Genomic DNA, 21142 nt, shown 5'->3' with positions numbered 1-21142 from the left:
CCAACAACAGAGACAGACAGCATAGTTTAGATACAGAATAAAGCTATCTCAAATCTGCCACAAAAATGAAGGGTATTTTCTGCTATCATTTAATGGCAACAATGGCAGAGATTGGCCTGGAAGACAGAGATAAGCTGAAATCTCAAACATTTCCCTTTCTGTGCTACCCTTTTGTTCATTTTTTTTTTAAAGCTTACAATTGCTTATAAAGACCTGTAAGTCTTATAAATGAGCTTTGCAGAGCATTATACATCAGTTTCCTAATCAAAGAAATTAAAACTCGGCAAGAATCAGCTCACTCACTAAGCTGGAGGGAACAACTAAACTCTGTTAGAAAATCTGTTCAATATGGACTTTGGTGCAATTGTTACCTTAATTGCTTCCATGCTTCAACTGGTGGGGAAGAGCTTCTAACACGTATACAGCTCAAAATAAAACACCAACCCACCAATGATTGACACTTTCATCAGCTGAACAGCATCGAATTCAGGGGCACGTTAAACAGATTAACTATTGAGAAACTCAATTGTACGTTTCATACTTCCTCATGGGAAATCAAATAATTTTTCCAACTGTGCAAGATATAAGTAGGAAGAAGGCTGGAACTCACCAAAATGATAAGCAGAATATAATTTCCGATACAAACTACACAGCAGCTGATGCAATTTTAACATTTAATCTTTTTTTGTTTCTGATTTCAAAATTGAGGGAGATGAGATACAAAAGGTCAACTACTTCAGTTTTATTTCCGAATCCATAAATCAACAATAACTTGTATTTATATAGTACCTTAATCCGAGACACTACACAGAGGCATTGTCAAACAAAATTTGACATCAAGCCATAAGAAGAGATATGACATCGGATGATCAAAAGCATGTTTAAAAAAGAGGCTAGAGAAGTGGAGAGGTTTAAGGAGGGAATTGCAGAGCTTAGGGCCTAGGCTGCTGAAGGCACAACCTCAATGGCGAAGTGATTAAAATTGGGGAACGTCAAGAGAATAAAAGGCGTGAATTTGTAAAGCACCTTTCACAACCACCAGATGTCTCAAAGCATTTTACAGTCAATGAAATACTTTAAGTGTAGTCACAATTGTAATGTAAGAAAGGCAGTCCCAATTTTTGCACAGCAAGCTCCTACAATGCCACAATGCTCAGATTTTTTTTGGTTTGTGTGTGTGATGTTGTGAGGGATAAATATTGGCCAGGACTCCAGGGATAACTTCCTTGATCTTCTTTGAAATAGTGCCGTAGGATCTTTTATGCCCACCTGAGAGGGCAAATGGGTCTCTGTTTACCATCTCATCTGAAAGACAGAACCTCCGACAGTGCAGCACTCCCTCAATAAGTGTCACTATTGATTTTTTGTACTCAAGTCCTGGAGCGGGACTTGAGCCCATAACCTTCTGACTCAGAGGCAAGAGTGCTACCAACTGAGCCACAGCTGACACCTCAGGTTGGAATTAGACGAGTGCAAATGTCTCAGAGGGTTGTGGGGCTTGAGGAACTTACAGAGAAAGGGAGAGGCAAAGCCATGGAGGGATTTGAAAACAAGGGTGAAATTTTTAAAATCAAGATGTTGCACTACTGGGAGCCAGTATAGATCAGCAAGCAGAGGTGGGGGGGGGAATAGGTGAACAGGGTTTGGTGTAAGTTAGAATAATAGCCAGCAGGGTTTGGATGACTTCAAGTTTATGCAGGATAGAAAACAAAAACAGAAATACCTGGAAAAACTCAGCAGGTCTGGCAGCATCGGCAGAGAAGAACAAAGTTGATGTTTCGAGTCCTCATGACCCTTCAACAGAACTAAGTAAAAATAGGAGAGGGGTGAAATATAAGCTGGTTTAAGGTGGGAGGGGGGGAGGTGGGGGGAGAGAAGTGGGGTGGGGGGGGGGGCGGGAGGTGGTTGTAGGGACAAGCAAGCAGTGGTAGGAGCAGATAACCAAAAGATGTCACAGACAAAAGAACAAAGAGGTGTTGAAGGTGGTGATATTATCTAAAAGAATGTGCTAATTAAGAATGGATAGCAGGACACGCAAGGTACAGATAGCTCTAGTGGGGGTGGGGTGAAATAAGACTAAAAGGGCATAAAAGGTATAGATGTAAAAATAACTTTTATTTATTTTTATTTTATTTAATAATTTTTATGCCCTTTTAATCTATACCTTTTATGCCCTTTTAGTCTTATTTCACCCCACCCCCACTAGAGCTATCTGTACCTTGCGTGTCCTGCTATCCATTCTTAATTAGCACATTCTTTTAGATAATATCACCACCTTCAACACCTCTTTGTACTTTTGTCTGTGACATCTTTTGGTTATCTGCTCCTATCACTGCTTGCTTGTCCCTACAACCACACCCCACCTACCCCACTTCTCTCCCCCCACCCCACCCCCCCCACCCCCACCTTAAACCAGCTTATATTTCACCCCTCTCCTATTTTTACTTAGTTCTGTTGAAGGGTCATGAGGACTCAAAACATCAACTTTGTTCTTCTCCGCCGATGCTGCCAGACCTGCTGAGTTTTTCCAGGTATTTCTGTTTTTGTTTTGGATTTCCAGCATCTGCAGTTTTTTGTTTTTTATGCAGGATAGAATGTGGGAGGCCAGCCAGGAGTGTACTTGAATAGTCAAGTCTTGGAAGTAACAAAGGCATGAATGAGGGTTTCAGCAGCAGAAGAGCTGTGGCAGGGCAGAGACAAGCAATGTTACACTGGTGAAATTAGGTCACCTTAGTGATGGCACAAATATGTGGCTGAAAGCTCAGCTTGGGGTCAAAATGACACTGGGTTTGCGAACAGTCGGGTTTAGCCTCAGGCTATTGCCAGGGAGTGAGATGAAGTAGCGAAGGAGCGGGGTGATAGTGAAACTGTTTTAATATTCTCAATATTTAATTGGAGGAAATTTCAGCTCATTCAGTACAGGACATTGCATAAGTAGTCTGACAATTTAGAGACAGTGGAGAGCATGAGAGAGGTGGTGCTAAGGTATAGCTGGTTGTTGTTACTGTACATGTGGAAACTGATGCTGCGTTTTCAGATGTTGTTCACAAAGGGCAGCACGTAAATGAGAAATAGGAAAAGACCATAGATAGATTTTCAGGGGACACCAAAGGTAACTGTGGGAATGGGAGGAGAAGCCATTGACAGTGTGATCAACTGTGGATAGACTTGGGTTGTTTTCGTTGGAGCAGAGAAGACTGAGGAGCGACCTGCTCGAGGTGTACAAAATTATGAGGGGCATGGACAGGGTGGATAGGGAGCAGCTGTTCCCCTTAGTTGAAGGGTCAGTTACAAGGGGGCATAAGTTCAAGGTGAGGGGCAGGAGGTTTGGAGTGGTGGTGGGGGGATGTGAGGAAGAACCTTTTTACCCAGAGGGTGGTGACGGCCTGGAATGCACTGCCTGGGAGGGTGGTGGGTTGCCTCACATCCTTTAAAAAGTACCTGGATGAGCTCTTGGCACGTCATAACATTCAAGGCTGTGGGCCAAGTGCTGGTAAATGGGGTTAAGTAGATAGGTCAGGTGTTACTCATGTGTCGGTGCAGACTCGATGGGCCGAAGGGCCTCTTCTGCACTGTGTGATTCTGTGTCAAAGGTTGAAGACAGGTCAAGAAGGATGAGGAGAGATAGTTTGCCTTTTGTCACGGTCATTTGTGAATTTGATAAGAGCTGTTTCAGTCCTGCGGCAAGGGTGGAAACCTGCTTGGAGGGTTTCAAAGGTTTATTTCACATCCTTCCAAATCCAGAAACAACCATGTGGGGCATAACACAAATGGTTTGTTGTGCTTAAACAATTTTCTACCCTACAGAGTTAGATTTACAGTCTTGACTGTTATTTGAAGAGTTAAATAGCTGATGAACCATTTAAAAGCTACAAATTAAATATTATTACAGGCAAGATCTGATTGGGTGACAATAAACTACTTCATTCCTACTGAACAAACATCAAGTATAAATCTTAAGTAACATTTGTATTTGTTGATATTAAATAAATAAAACATACTAACATTAACATTCCAGTTTGTAGAAGTGAAAAACATTCACAACATGTCTCAACTTCAAGCTCAGGGTAGCAGTTATGCTGCACTACAGTGATATTTCTGTGTCTCACACTGGCTATCCTTATAGCCTTTCCAAGGAAGCAAACGGACAATTTATATCTTAAATTGCATGACTCTTTTTGAGAGCTGATGGTTTTGTCCTCCTATTTTAACACTGTTGTAATGCAGATTAGTTTCACCAGAGGAAAACTGATAGCCAAAATCACTTCGGACTGGGGCCTTATCTGTAAAACGAACCAAAAATGTGCTGGATATGGCACCAGTGTTGCAGAGATGAAGTTATGCTGAAGGTTCTACATAAAACAATTAGCATAAGCCCAAATGTAAAACCTCCAATCACACACCGTAATCGTTTACGACTGGAACAGAGTTGATGGGGCCTAGAGGTGCTTGTATCAAAGACAAGAGAGAAACAAATCCTTTTTTTCAGAAGGCGGCTGGAGGTTACAAGCTCAGCACACTTTTCTCTTGTATGACTAGCAGTGAGTTGAACAATCTTCAATTAACGACTTGACATTTATGCACCAGAGCAAGACATACCTGTGAATTCATTTGCCTGTTGGTCACAGGTCTTTTCTACAAAGGCAGATTAACTGACTGAATTTAAACTAATTGCTGCAGCATGAGAAAGACCTGAGCCAATGGTTTCGATTGACTGTTTGTCAGTGACTGAAGCTGGTTTCATGTGGCTACAGGTACCTTTGAGTGAGAGAATCTGGGTGCATTTTGATGACCACCAACCACCCCACCACCCCCCCCTCCCACCTGCACCAAGAGAACATAATTAGTGGAAAGTCAACTTTGAGATGTGGGGGCATGGCCAGTTTTGTGTGTTGGGACTGTGCTGGGCAAAGTGACTTTGGAGCCAATGTAAAAGATCACAGGTACTGGAGCATAATGTGGTTATGTTTGCAGCTCACGTGCTCAGAATTCCGTGACCATTAATCTATTCTGTATATTTCGATTTTAAACATAGCCAGCCTTGCATGCTATGTGTATTAACAATTTTCCCTTTGTAATAATGCTGCTGTCAGCTAGAAAATCCTAACACAAACAGAGGAATTACTGCTCTCAGAGGTGATTTTCAGCCACGGTGTCGAAAAAAGAAAGCCAAAAAACGTGCCAATATATTAAGTCAGTGAAGTCCTCCTAAATATCTTTAAAAGCAATAAACTGGATTTGGCACAACTGGCTTGTGTGAACCTCCCCAGCCACTGGGAGAGATAACAGTACCAAAAAAATCTGCCGAAGCAATACATTTAATAATGCACATGTAGATTTTTTTTGGTCAATTATATTCTTCTAAACTGGGACAGTTGTAAGTGGAACAGTTTCTGTAGTATGGGGAGCAGGCCAACATTGAAAGTCCACTTCCAGAAGGGTTTCTCCGGAAAAAAAAGTCATTAGGTGATCAAATATGTTTCCGTCCTACTTCCTGAAGCAGAAAATTTAACAGCTCTTTGATTTCCTTCAATTTCTGAGAGCAGGTAAGGGAATTGGATTGTCCCAACAGATCTTCTAAATAGGACAAGCAAATTATCTTGAGTGTAATGGATTGTTTTTTTAATCAGTGAAAAAACATGCATGGCAATGGCTGGATAAATGGTGCAGGAGGGAAAGTTCCTATTCCCAAGCCAGGCAAACCAGTCCTGGCATAGGAGTGATCTACACAGAATGAATGGGGGTTTGTCTAAACAAAGTTGGGACCATGGACCTCACTGGGAACATAAATTTCTATGGGAAGGGAATACAATTGCAACAAACAGACAAATAGCTTAGGCTAGCACAGAATTGGGAGTTAAATATTCCAGGTTACAATATAATCATGAGGACTAGATGGAGGAAAAAAAAAAGTGGGCTAGTGGTATTCGAGATTTCATTACAGCACTAGGATGTCAGTATCAAACCCTCAAAACGGGGATGATGTCTTCCAGGCTTCACAATTTGCATCCTCAGGTAACTCACCAGGCCAATCTTGTAGCCACAGGTCTTAGGTCAAGAGTTACATTGAGGAAGGGGCGTTCCTAAGCCAGGGTTCTGCTCTCTCTCCTTCCACTTCCATTGTCTCTCTGCAGCAGAGTTTATGCGGTCAGGTTCTGACTGTGTTGCAGTTTTCTGGATGGAACGTGCCACATGTTTGCAGCAAGATCCCCCCACGCACTGATGTCAATCTGTCCCCTTTTCAATGATGCCTTCAGGGTATCCATGAAACAACTTTTTTTAACCCTCCTTGTGTTCAAGTACCATCCATAAGTTGTGAAAAGAGGAACTGCTTCAGAAGCTGATCATTTGGTATGCAGTGTCCAGACCAGTGGAGCTGATTTCACATGATCATGGTTGCGATGCTGGAGGAATTAGCTTCAGTGAGGATGCTGCAGTTTATTAACCCGTCTTCCCACCTAACTTTTTGTATCCTGCAAAACAACGCTGGTGGAAATTTTCCAGTGTCCAGGGGTGCCTTAATAGGTGACCCAAGTCTCAATTCCATATTGAAAAGTTGTGACTACAACAGCATTGTAGACTAATGCCTTTGTCCTCTTATGGAGATGAAGGCCTGGTTATGCAATTTTTGGAAGCCTGTGCTGGTACAGCTGATTCTGTGCTGGATCTCCTCTTCAATGGTGACCTTTTGAGAAAGCTGCTGAGATATGGGAATTGTTCAATGACTCCTAAAGTCTCCCCATCAATAACAATAGCTGGAGAGGTAGGTACTTGTCTCGGTACTTGTCCCTGGTGGAGGATTTTGGTTTTCCTGATATTGAGTGAGAGACCGACCCTTTCGTATATGGAGTTGAAAAGGTTGAATGTGGTCTGAAAGTTGCCTGCAGTGTGGGCCCCAGCTGCGTAGTCATCAGCATATTGTACATCGTGGATATGCTGGAGAATAACCTTACTCTTGGCTCTCAGCCTGAGGAGGTTGAAAAGTGTCCTGTCGAGTCAAAACTTAATCATGGCCCCTTGTGGAAGTTGATCACAAATGAGTTCTTTGACCAGGCCGAGGTAGGTAGCACAGAGGGTTGGCACAATCACACAGCCTTGCTCAAAGCATTAAAGGATGAAACATGTCATCGGGGGTATGTGGTGGGTAGAGAAGGCCAATGAAATCCATGCTACGCAGACCTGCGTGTCATGTACAGCTTCTTCCAGGCCAAGACCATCTATGGGCAGGGGACAAAAGTTCCCTATCCCCCCTCCAAGTTGAAGATGCCAAAGCTCTTCTCAAAGACACTGCAGCTAACAAGAAGTTGAAGGAGCACCACCAGAATCTTCTCAAATCAGGAGTCAACAGTATCAGACAAAATCATCAAAACAGTTCCTCAACAGCTTGAGAGATCAAATTTGGGTATGCTGCCAGTACTTTGAGATTTAAAAGGCTATCCAACAAATGAAGAATAACAAGGCATGTGGTCTGGGCAACATTCCTGCAGCGATTTATAAAACTGGTGGTCATAAACTCTCACTCAAACTCTCAAACCTTTTCACAAAAATCTGAGAAGAGGTATGACCTCCCAACTTCTGCAATGTCATCACTGTTTCACTTTTCAAGAAGGGTGATAAATCAGGGTGATAAATTGGGGATTATAGAGGCATATCCCTTTTGTCCACTGTGGGGAAGATTCTCACACAAAATCTTTCTGTACTGCCTCCTACCTGCGAGCAAAGACCTGCTTTTAGAGACTCAATATTGTTTCCAGCCATCCAGGGGAATCACAGAAATGATCTTTGAAGCTTGACAAATCCAAGCAAAATATCTGGAACAACACAAAGTGCTCTGCATAGCCTTTATTGTTCTGTCAAAGGCCTTTGACTCCATCAAGAGCAAAACCCCTTTGCAAATCCTTGGATGTCCAACAAAATTTGTTACTTTCCTGCAACACCTGCATGATGGCATGACAATAACAATCCTTTGCAATGGATTGGAGACCAAGCCCTTACATATCCGGACAGGCGTCAAGTAAAGCTGTGTGATTGTGCCAACGCTCTTCACCAGGATATAGGTAAGATATAGGGAGTAGCATCAAAGTTGAATTTATTTGGCAAGACAAAAGAAGTAATAAGGGAGCTGTTACTCTATTTGGAAAACATCATAGGCCATCAAACAGTGGAAAGGAGATGGAGGAAGAAATACATAGAGAAATTAGCGAAAAGAACAGGATCATGCAATGGGTGAATCTAGTTATCCAAAGACAAACTGGGGTAAGAGTAATATGAGTTACAAAGAGGGGCTTCTATACAATATGTTTAGGAGTGTTATCCTAGATACACATATTTTTAGTTCAGCAATAAATGATGAATTTAGTTCCAAAAACTAAGTGAAATAAGGAAGGGTAGGGGGAAATCCAAGAAACAGCTACCACAGTATATACGTTTTTTTAATTAATTGCAATCTGTAAACAACTTGAGGTGGGCATAGACAGGTTAGTAGATTATACTTCATCTGGGGTTTATTTATTCAATGTAGAGAAACTTGACACATTTGGAAGGAAGAATGTGGAAGTTCAATATACACTAAACAGTAAAACTTTGAAATAAATAGAGGAACAAAGTATCTAAAACTCAGAACAAGATAACAATACTGTGTATATTTTTTTATAGGTAGGGATATAGAGTTCAAAATGAAAGGGGTAATGCATTATGTATACAAACTATTGTCAAATAGTTTCTCATTTTGGGCACTGTACTTGAGGAGGAATGAAAAGGTCATGGGGGAGGCAGAGAAGTGATTGCTCCAGGGATGAAATGTTTTACTCACACAGACAAGAAAAGGCAGAGAATTTCCATTAGAAAAAAGATTGTTAAGAACTCCCATACAGGTGTTCAAATTTTTCAATAGGTAAATAGAGAGAAGTTATTCAAAGGTCATTGAGTCAGTAAGCAGAGAGCATAAATCAAAGATTATCACCAAAAGAACGAGAGAGAGAGGATAGGTGAAATTTCTCCCATGATAGGATCTGGCAACAATTCTGGAAGTAGACTCCAAATAGTTTTTAAAAGCTGGATAACTATCTAAAAAGGAAAATGTGAAAGATTGTAGGGAAAGGACAAGCAGATGGGATTATGGGATAGGTCTTTATAAGGTCTTATTGAGATGGGCTGAATGGTCTCCTTCTATGCTATAAAACTCTTATCAGGAAAATTTTCCTGGGCATGAGGCCAAGTGCATTGCATCACCTTTTCCTTCCAATCTCCCCTTATGATCCTATGGTAATGCTCCAAAAAGGAAAGAATAAAATTAAGAGATGATGGGCTACATCTAAGGCTCAAGGCACTAGAAAACGCTATTTGTAATCTTAGCTTACAAACATTTACAGCAGATAACATTTTTTTATCTTTTAATGGAGGTTCTAGCCTGTTTATGTTTAAGAACACATTGAGTGTTCATACCCAATACGCCAAACAAAAAATAATTTTCAGGCCAAGAAATCCTAAACAGCTCACCAGACATTAATACTACTGCTGGAAGAAAAAGAACACATTAGATTCAGACTAAAGTACTGGAACAATGTAGCTGGAAAGAACTGTAAAAAAGGATCAAATAAAAACAAGTAAACAGTGTTGTCTTGGTTAAAGTCTATGCAGTAACATGATTCAATTTGAGCAATTCAGCAACAAAATTTAAAACAAAATCCATTTAGCTCCATGTCCTTGGAACAATTGTAACCTTGTATGTGGTTACTGAATGCTTCAATGAAATTCATGTTTAGGTGGTTTCCAGTGTAATTACCGGGAGGCTTATCTGAATGAATGTCAGGATGAAACGAATGAAAGTTCATTTATTACACGTAACTGAATGTAAACTGGTTCCTTATATTAGCTATACCCGAGTTTCTTTGGCAAAACAAAATGCTTTAATATTAGTTTGTTGGTTCAGTACAACAAAACTCACCTCACAAACTGCAACTTGGAGCAACGCATCCAACCCTCCCTCGGGTGTGTCCTCATTTCCAGAAATTCTTTGTTTCTCCACTGCATCTCTGAATTCAGTTACATTATCAGTCATAGATAACACATGCACGAACCCATGTGCTGGCAGACAGGATGTTTCGTAAATACTGCATTGAAAGAAGATTCAATAAATAAAAAGATTCACTATGGACGTCCAATCCCTCTACACCTCCACGCCCCACCAGGATGGTCTCAGCGCTCTCCGATTCTTCCTTGAGCAGAGGCCTGAACAATCCCCATCCACCGCCACTCTCCTCTGTCTGGCTGAACTTGTTCACTCACTGAACATTTTCTCCTCAAACTTGTCTCACTTCATTCAAATAAAAGGTGTGGCTATGGGTATCCGCATGGGCCTCAGTTATACCTGTCTCTTTATGGGGTCAGTGGAACATTCCTTGTTCCAGTCCTACTCAGGCCCCCTCCCATAACTCCTTTATCGGTACATTGGTGACTGTCTCAGTGCCGCTTCATGCTCTCGTCTGGAACTGGAAAAATTTATTAATTTTGCTACCAATTTCCACCCATCCATCACTTTCAGATGGTCCATCTCTGACACTTCCCTTCCCTTCCTTGACCTCTCTGCCTCAATTTCTGGTGATAGACTTTCCAACAATATTCATTACAAGCCCATCGACTCCCACAGCTACCTCGACTACAGCTCCTCACACCTTGCTTCCTGTAAGGACTCCATCCCATTCTCTCAGTTCCTTCGCCTCCATTGTGTCTGTTCCGAAGATGCCACTTTCCAAAACAGTGCTTCTGACATGTCTTCCTTCTTCCTTAACCGAGGTTTCCCACCCATTGTGGTTGACAGGGCCCTCGACCGTGTCCGACCCATCTGCTGCGCCTCTGCCCTCACACCTTCCTCTCCCTCCCAGGACCATAATGGGGTCCCCCTTGTCCTCACTTTTCACCCCGCCAGCCTCCACATTCAAAGGACCATCCTCTGACATATCCGCCAACTCCAGCATGATACCACCCCCAAACACATCTTCCCTTCACCCTCCTGTTGGCATTCCGCAGGGACCGTTCCCTCCGGGACACTACTGGTCCACTCCTCCATCACCCCCAACACCTCAACCCCCTCCCATGGCACCTTCCCATGCAATCGCAGAAGGTGCAACATCTGCCCCTTTACTTCACCCCTCCTCACCATCCAAGGCCCCAAACACACCTTTCAAGTGATGCAGCGCTTCACTTGCACCTCCTTCAATTTGGTCTACTGCATTTGCTGCTCCTAATGCAGTCTCCTCTACATTGGAGAGACCAAACGCAGACTGGGGGACCGCTTTGTGGAACACCTTCGGTCTGCCCGCTAGCGTGACCCAGACCTTCCTGTCGTTTGCCATTTCAACACATCATCCTGCTCTCATGCCCACATGTCCATCCTTGGCCTGCTGCAATGTTCCAGTGAAGCTCAATGCAAACTGGAAGAACAGCACCTCATCTTCCGACTAGGCACTTTACAGCCTTCCGGACTTAACACTGAGTTCAACAACTTCAGACCATGAACTCTCGCCTCCATCCCCACCTCTTTCTTATCCCTGCCTTTTTTCTTATTCATTTTTATTTTTTAATTTTTATTTTATTTATTTTTTCCCCACTTATTTTCAATATTATTTTTGTTATTTCCATTTTATTCATTGTTTTATCCCCAGTTTTTAGCCTTTACGATCTTTTTTCTCACCACCGCTAGGGCCATCAGTCACTTTCCAGAGGGCTTAGCCTGGTCCGGCCATTATCGCACTCTGCTTTCCACTCTTAATGTCACTATTAGCACCCCGTTTAGCCACAACCACCACTATTAACAACCCTTCAACCTTTTGTTTATGACATCTTTTGCAATCTCTCCTTTGCCTCCACCTATTGCTGGCCTTCTATCCAGCTTCACCTGTTTCGCCCCCCTTAAACAGTATATATTTCACCACATTTCTACATCCCTTCAGCTCTGAAGAAGAGTCATACAGACTTGAAACGTTAACTCTGTCTTTCTCTCCACAGATGCTGCCAGACCTGCTGAGTTTTTCCAGCAATTTTTGTTTTTGTTTCAATAAAATAGACATTATGATAATAAACAAAAATGATATTGAACACATAACTGTCAGCAATTATTACCTGCATGGATTAATAAGTTTGTCTGGTTGAATGTTAATAAATGGCGACACTGGCTTATCAACAAATGACCCAAACCCAAATCGGAAATCACTGGAATATTTAGCCATCCTCTGTGATAAGGAATGTCCCATGGAGTGTAAACTTTCCAAATTAACCACCATTGATGCTGATGTGTCAACCAAATGATAGAGGTCCACCGGATAGTTGTTCAGTTGCCGAACTTTCACTACAAAGTTTGCCTCACTGCCTGTTTGACAGAAGGTATGAAAAACAGCAGTTATCATTTGGCATACAGAGGATCTTTGTGAGTGAAAATGAAAAAGTTGCAAATGCTGGAAATCTGAAAGAAGAACAAATTCTGGAAATGCACATTTAGTATCTGGAATTTGAAAATAATTAATTTTTTTCTGTTCTGATAGAACTGAACGATATATTATATATAGTATCTAGATTAATGTGAGAGAGAAAGAGATAAACCATAGGAATTTACAGTCACATTTCTACCAGAATTTCAATTTTATGCACATTCATGGAGGAATTATCCTTAACATTTGTAAATCTATAGCAATAGTAGATCTAACATATTTCCCAGAGGTAGCCTGAGGACTGGAGTATATAGTTGTAATGTTTAGTTGTTGACCTAATCTATACCGTTAAGGTCACTATTCAAGCAATTCTTTTCCCCCTGGTCTGACAGCCTATTTGTGCTTGGTGACTCATCATGTGCTGATTCCAATTCTATACTTTGCCTTGAAGGTTTGCATTCCATTATCTGGGACTGTAAGCTTAAGTGATGGTGCCCCACATCACTGTCATGGGGTTGCTCTTATGTTTCCTCCTGGTCTTGCTGTGGCTGTTTAGGTGGCAACTCCTGGGTGTACAAAAGTATAGAACCATGGGGAAAGGGGGAGGTTCCACCAGATATCACATCTCAGGATGAGAGTGAGCAGGGAGTAGAAAGGTGGCATAAGGAAGCCACTTATCACCCTTGATGGTCTCTCTGGCATGAGAGGCTGCAGACTCTGTGTTGCTTTCTGATCCATGAATCAGAGCACCATTTGCTTGAGGGGACTCAAGGGATGGAATGGTGGCGGGTTCCCTTCCAGTTTTTTGAGTCTCCCTGATGTTGTGTGTGACCTTCTCCTGCAAGAGAGAAAGGGCACACTACCAGTGATTATGTGGCATTGTGCTTGGGTAATATGCCTTCCATAGCTGAATAGCTGGTGTATGGAGGCAGGGAGGTGTGGGTGTGATGCCAGCAGCATTGGAAGATGTATGTGGGTGAGGTGGCATATGTATATGTTAGTTTGAGTCCTAAGTGTCAGGGAGTACTGCTGGGTGAGTGATGGCGATGTGGTGCATTGAGTAAAGTGAGAGGCTGGTGGTGTGATGGGTAGTGAATGCAATGAGAGGATAAATTCACTGCCCTGACCACCAGTGTCAGCTCATTAAACTTTTTCCAGCATTGTTAACATGTCCTCGAGGTTGCCCTCTGGGGTTGACCTCCCTGACCACCTGCTCCCACTCCCTTCTGAGGCTTGACCTGAAGAGCTTCCCTCACCCCCAGCAAAATATAGCCTCCATCCTGGACTCCACCTGGGTCACCAGAGCCTTAGAGGCAACATTACTAGTTCTGTGGGCTCTTCCCCTTTATCTTATGCGCCATTCTCCCTCAGTCTTCCTAAATGCTTTATCAACAGTCTTCAGTTCATATGCAAAGTCTCTCTTTAAACAGGGAGTGAGCCTTTAAGGAGGAACAGACTGGCTACACCATGTGGTTTCTGAACAACATTACCTGGCTCCCCTGCTCAGCACAGAGGAAACTGGAAGCATTAAGAGGGAGCAAGCAGTGTGGGACTTACTCAGCCAGGTACTATACTCATGCAGTTGAGGTAGGTACACAAGTTAGTGCGTTTTCCACTTGATCTGAAAGGCAGCTTGCAAACTATGATCCACACCCCAAAAAAATGCCATAAACTAATTTTTAGCTCAATATGTTTCAGCTGGCATGTGACATGAGTTAACAAGTTAAACCTTAATATTCATTTCAAGCTTAAATCTAAGTTAAATAATTCTAATGCATATATATGTGTGCGTGTTTATTTCAGAGAGGGAATGTGTATTCATTAACACATTTTCAGAACAGCTCAAGTATTTCACTTGCTTTAAATTATTGTCATGTAGACAAATGTGATGCCAATTCCACACAACGGTGTCTCACAAAACCTTTTCCAATGGTCATGTATTTAAGTTTAAAAGTATACCTGCAAAAGATAGCACTGGATTGCCTTGTGGAAGGTGGACAAATGATTTTCTTTCTGAACTCTCTGGCAAATTGAGCTTCAATCTACCACACAGTCGATTTTCAATGCAGCATGTGAAGAAATTTTCAGGTTGCCTCAGGTTCTAATGAAAGCCCTGACTAATTAATGGATTACTTACAGAAAAAAATACATTTCAAAGTAGAATACAGCTGATTTAGGCCATCCAAAACTTGTTTCAATCTGTTATTTATTTCTATTTATACATAGTATTAATGTACACGTGACCTACTTTGTCACGTGTCACACTTGCAGCTTGTTGGCCAAAATGTTATATTCATAAAGCAACAAAAAAACCACAACTGAACTATCTTTAAGATATAGAAAGCAAATCAGCCATTTCCTAAATGGTTTCATGCAACATTGAGCGGAGATTAACAAGAGTTGTTATCTAAAAAAACCTCTCTTCAGAACAGAAATTAGCTTCTAATGGATCTTAAGTGTGCCTATTTTGGCCCCTTGCCAAAGGCAGTAACTGAACAAAGACCTTAAACAGGCAGGTCATATGAACAGCTACATGTTAAAACCATACCTGAGATTTCAGAATACCAAAATAATAAATTTTACAGGAACACAAAATACTGGAGCCATAATATCTACAGCCTCTTAAGTAATGCCTATATAAACTCATGCCAATTTATCAAATTTTAGTGTTAAGGAGATACAAACCAACATTTCAACAGCAGAATAATTTGTATCATTTCTCAAGGTTTTCTGCTGATCTCCCATTAAAATTACTGTTGGAGATCAGAGCGTCCCCACAAAAATTCTACTTTTTTTTGCATGATATGACATTTCTACAGACAAAAGTTTCAAAATTTAAGCAAACTGTCTGGACAAACTTACATTGAATTTGAAAGGATTCAGCAAAGTAGTTTTGACAGATGGATACGAATATTAGGGGCAGAATTTTCTGCCTGTCGGGTGGGCGGGGAGCCGATCCCTGCCACCATTTTACATGGGCGGGCCAATTAAGGCCTGCCCAGCATGACGTCCGGCGGGAAGCGCTATGCGTTTCCTGTGCGGGCGGAGGGGGGGATTCCCCAAAAGCGAAAGTGCGCTCTTTCGTGCATGCGCACAAAAGAGCTCACATCTCCCTGAGGCTAAGTGCTGCCTCAGGGAGATCGCTTACACTTTAAAAAATATTAAAAATAGGAAAAAAAAATTCCCTAACTTGTCCCCCTCATGTGATATTGTTACATGAGATGGGACATGTTCATAATTAACATAATAACTTTATTAAAAATTTTAAAACCCTGCATGAAACCTCATCCCGCCGGTGGATGAGGTTTCATGTTTTCTCTATTTGCCACCGGGGCTCCTGGCCTCAATTGGCCATTGACAGGTCAGCGGGCCGGCAGCTGATTTGGCTGTGCCCCCTCCTTCCTGAAAATTTAAATGGGGAGGGATGACATCGGGGGTTCCGCCCGATGTCATCCCACGTCATTTTATACTTCGGTGAGCGGGTCCCACCCCCTGCTCGCCGATGGCAAAGTTCTGCTCTAGGAGTTGACACTACCTATTAAGTTCTCAGAAAGACCATTCTCCTGGAAGAATTTAAAAATCCCTATCTCCTGTAATAAGAAACCATGTTGAAGACCAAAGGGTTGCAACTGCTAGACAAGCAGCAATGATGGCTGACGATTCCATCACCCCCCATAAATTTGAAAAGGCTAGAAAGTGGGAGAGTGAAAGGAAGGCAAGTAGCCAGGGTAAAGAATGGATAGTTGGGAATACCTTGTTATCTCCTCCCCAGATCAGGAAGGAAAGTACTAAGGGGGGAGGTGAAACTCAAAGGCCTAAGTGTTTCCATTGTAATAAAGTAGGACACATTCGTTCAGAATGCTGGAAGTTCTGAGGGAAGCCCATGGAACTTATTGGAGTTTGTAAGAGTGAGTCTGAAAAGGGAACTCAAAAAGAAAATGCCACGAATCAAATTGTAGCTTTAACTACAAATAAGGGACTGGAGGTAACCACTGCTGTGAATGAGGTAGATGAGAGATATAAAGGGTTTTTGTCTAAAGGAAACATAACCCCTTTTTCATGAAATGATGCAGAAAAACCCATAACCGTATTAAGGGACACAGGAGCCACTCTTTTGTTGGAGATGGACCTAGTTTTCCCTCCAGAAAGTTCAATTAAAGCTGAAGTATTGGTAAACAGGATAAGTGGAGATTATATCCTGGTTCCATTGTACAAAGTGCAATTGGCGTGTGATTTGTTGTCTGGATCGGTGGTTGTAAGGGTGGTTAAGGAATTACCCATGGATAGAGTTGATTTACTCCTGGGGAATGGTTTGGCAGGAGAGAAGGTTATAGCTTCACCCATAATTACGTAAAGTCTGAGACAGGCTAAAGAGACGGAGCAGTTACAAGAACAAGTTCCTGGGCCTGAATCTTCTGGTCGGCGTGCGGGGGTGGGCCCCACTCGGCAATGCATAAAATTACACGCGGTGATGTTGGGCGTGTGTCCCAACATCACCACGCGTCATTCCGATCTTCAGTTCGGTGAGCGTGCACCGGTATTGGCTGCGTGCCCAAACTGTCAAAGGCCTATTAAGGCCATTTAAAAACTAATTGAAATAATTAACAGGTCTGCCTGTCCAACCTTAAGGTTGGCGGGCAGGTGAAGAGCCCAGACGGCCCTCACATTTTTCATGGAACCTCATCCACGGGTGGGATTAGGTTTCACAAAGGGCTTACAAATGAAACAAAAATTTTTTGTAAAATTCATTGACATGTCCCATTAGGGGACATGTCTGAATAATTTTTTTAATTCAATTTTTTCAAGTTTTCCAAATCAACTTAATCTCCCTGAGGCAGCTCTGTGCCTCAGGGAGATTTCTGTGCTCTTTTGGCTCCAACTCTCCCTCCTCCCCCCGCCCTCACAGGTAGCACTGAGCGCTTCCGGTGCGCGTCACACTGGGCGGGCCAATTCCGCAAAATGGCGGCGCACAGCTGATCGCGGGTAGCGATCGGATATGCGCCCGTTCACACCCGCTCCCGAACTGCCCACCTGATGGGGAGAAAGTTCTACCCCTGGTATTTTTCCATCGTGTGTGGTGAACAAAGCAATGGCTAAACAAAGTCCATCACCAGAGATCAAAGTAATACCGTGAGCAGATGTTAAGAGTAGCTAAAACTTTCTTTTAAGGATGAGAACAATTCAAAGGAAGTGTTTGGCATGTCTTCATTAATTGAGGCTCAGAAAACAGATCCAGAGTTAAACAAGTTAGCACAGCCAGCTTACACTGAAGCTGAGGCGGAAGGAGTTCCAGAGTGCTATTACTTTAAAAATGGAGTTCTGATGAGGAAGTGGAGACACCCTCACAGACCTGTGGATGAGGAATGGACAGTTGTTTATCAGATAGTAAATATCTTAAGGAGATATCACGAGTAGCACGTGAAATCCCTATGGCAGGATATGTAGGAATACGGAAAACCCAAGCATCGATAAACAGGCATTTTACCCAGCCAAGACTTCATAAGGACGTAGTGCAGTTTTGTAAAACGTGTCATACATGTCAGGTAGTAGGTAAACCTCAACACGTAATCAAACCAGCACCTTTAATACCCATACCAGTTTTTGAAGAACCATTCAGTCGCCTATTAGTAGATTGTGCAAGACCATTACCCAAAACGAAAGCAGGACATCAGTATATCCTTACAATCATGGATATGACAACCTGGTTTCTAGATGCTATTCCTTTAAGGACAATTACAGCTAAGGTGATAGTGGAAAAGTTAACTCAGTTTTTCACTCATTATGGCCCACCAATTGAAATACAATCTGACCAAGGTTCTAACTTCATGTCTAAAATTTTCCAGGACATAATCAGCAATTTGGGTATCTAACAACTAAAGTCTACCACCTATCACCCATATACACAGGGAGCTTTCGAGGGATACCATCAGACTCTCAAAACCATGATTAAGACCTATTATCATGAATACTCAAAGGACTGGGACAAAGGATTAGATTTCTTACTATTTGCTACCAGAGATTCTCTGAATGAATCTACTGGATTTAGTCCATTCGAATTGATCTATGGTCATGAATAAGAGGTCCATTAAATGTAAGGAAAAGTTCCCACAGCAGAAAGACGAATCTTCCATGTTGGATTACGTGTCCACGTTTCTAGAAAGACTCACAGGAGCATTAAAGTAGCTCGAGAAATCATGAGATTTTTGGGAATGTGTGGGTTTTATAAGAAGTTTGTGCCTAACTTCAGCACAATAGCTATTCCTCTCACCAACTTGTTAAGAAAACAGGCAAAAATGGTATGGTCAGCAGAATGCCAAGCAGTCTTTGAAAAGCTGAAGGCAATCTTAATAAATGAACCAGTGTTGGCTGCCCCTGACTTTACCAATCCTTTTAAAATGGCAATTGATGCTAACAACTTGGGGGTATGTGCAGTCCTATTACAAGATGATAAATTAGGGATAGAGAAGCTGATGGGGTACTTTTCCAAGAAGCTAAATCAATATCAGAGGAAGCAGTCTGCAGAAGAAAAAGAAACTCTAGCATTGTTATTGTGTCTTCAACACTTTGAAGTTTATGTCCAACACGATAACAAAGAAACACTAATCTACACTGACCATAATCCACTGGCGTTCACTGTAAAGCTTAAAACTCGAAATGTGAGACAGTTTAGATGGAATCTCTTATTTCAACCATTCGATGCAAAGATTGTTCACATTGCTGGTAAAGATAATGTGATCGCGGATGCATTGTCCTGGGCGTAAAATACTAGAATAAATTAAAGGGGTAAGAAATGCTGAACATTGTATAAGATTGTATAAGGGGGAGGAAGGATGAATGAAAGTAAGTCTCGTGTTTTGTTGTCCATGTGTCACACACCTTGTGATGAAACGCATTTTTGAAATGGTGTTTCATCTTCTTTAAGAGTGGAGGCATGTAAAAGAACATATCCTTTTATTTTTCTCTATTTCTGTTGAACTGTGGATTTAAAATTACAATGTTGCAATCCTGGAACAGAGTGTGCCATGAAAGACGGGATGGTGCCGGAAAGGAGTCCTGGACCAAGGGAGCTGCCTGACAACACCATTTTAATTGGCTCCTGACCAGTTGACCAGGGTTTTGTGTGGTAGCAGTGTAGCAGAAAGCTCATGTCCTGCAAAGAGAAAACACCTCAAATCTCTTTTCCTCATATCTCTATAACCTGCTCTATCACTGAGAAAACCCCTGTAAAAAGGAAAAGAGGAAAACCACTGTTAGAGGCATTGAAAAGCAAGTTCTCAACTAGTGAACTAAATACTGAAAGTGCTGGTAGGCCACCACGTGTTATCAACAAGAACCGAAAGGAATTTGGAAGACATCGATCAAAGTCAACCCACTGAATTCTGTTCTGGATTGGTGCAATTGAACTGTTTTACCCACTGTTAAAATCCATGCTTTGTGTGTCTTATGTGTTTTGTATTTGTGTGTATAGGGACTTAAGAAGCCGTAGAGTTTAGGTTATAGAGTTAGAAATTAGCAGTTCATATTTCTTTCTTTTGCCACTGGTTAATGATATTTTGTTCAATAAACAGTTATTTATTTATTAAGTTTATAAACCTGGTGTTTGTATTCTGTTAACCTAAATTAAACAGTTTAGGTAGAATTGGGGCAATCTGGTGGTCAAACTTTTCACCTTTGTCACAGCTCGGGGGAACAGTGGGGCTTGATATTACAGTGCACTATCCCCAGTGAGTCATGACACATGGCCTTCATGAGTGGGAACAGAGTGGCTGAGAGCTGAAAATGACAGGATATCATTTACTGGCCCATTCCCACCCCTGGTCTAACCACTGACATTTTCTTCAGAACTTTAGCAGGGTGGCCCAGGCAGCTGCCTCTATCAGGCAGGAGCCTATTTTTACTATGTAAATAAAACACCAATGGTTCAAACATATACCATGCATACTCCACACATTCATAGCAGCAATTGATTAGTTTAACAAAGGCTTTTAAGCAGACCACTGTAGGTTGCTCAAATAAAGGGTAAGTTTATTTAAAACAAAACATTTTTGTGGGGACAAGATTTCATGCTCCTCCTGTCCCCCAAAAACCATCTGTCCCACTGTCAGCCCTCCATTTCCATCTAGGAGAAAATTTCTGTTTTGGCACTACAGTGAAGCTGTTGGAATTCCCACTCCCTTTGACCTGTCAGCTGCTTAACAAGTTACATTTATATAAAAGACTTTTAATATCGTAAAACGTCCCATGGTGCTTCCCAGAAATGTAAATCATGCCCAAGCTGCATTTACATCTTGCTGGATTATGGAAATGAGGGCCAGATATTAAAATGACTAAGGGCAGTTCAGAGGCAGATTGAGTGGGCAGTGTGAGAACATCACCCGCTGGCCACCTTCCCCTAGCCCCCCGCAAAAAACCAGGACTGCATTTGTGCAATCTTTGTGTGGATAAACAAGATGCCAAGGATTTTTTTGTGAATTTAGCAGGATTATTGGAAGAGGTAATATTGTTTTTCTATGTACTTGAAAATGCAATGATCACTTTTTTTACAGTTAGTATTTGTAGTTGATGCAACTACTCTGATTAATACCAGTAGCAAGACAGAACATGACCGTTTTGGGAAAGATAAGTGAGCACTGAATGCCAAACTTTGTGTAATGGCAAGAAAGCAAAATATTTAATGGAATTACTTAACCATCCCACCATTCATAGAATTTGCCACG

General features: G+C 41.9%; 1 protein-coding gene across 2 annotated transcripts in view; it reads right to left on the bottom strand.

The window, feature by feature from the left end:
• The window catches only part of itgb8 (integrin, beta 8), a 117566-nt gene that overhangs the window by 94075 nt on the left and 2349 nt on the right, over positions 1–21142 (bottom strand). For both annotated transcript variants that reach the window (XM_078538863.1, XM_078538862.1), the window contains exons 4-5: positions 12121–12367; positions 9947–10112 (exon numbers count right to left, since the gene is read on the bottom strand). In XM_078538863.1, coding sequence (XP_078394989.1) covers positions 9947–10112; positions 12121–12367 — 413 coding nt within the window. The remainder of the gene's footprint in view (positions 1–9946; positions 10113–12120; positions 12368–21142) is intronic.

The sequence above is a fragment of the Cetorhinus maximus genome, chromosome 3 (assembly GCF_964194155.1).
Source record: "Cetorhinus maximus chromosome 3, sCetMax3.hap1.1, whole genome shotgun sequence".
NCBI classification, from domain to species: domain Eukaryota; kingdom Metazoa; phylum Chordata; class Chondrichthyes; order Lamniformes; family Cetorhinidae; genus Cetorhinus; species Cetorhinus maximus.
The sequence above is the reverse complement of the archived record's forward strand: the minus strand, read 5'-3'. Positions and strand labels throughout refer to the sequence as shown.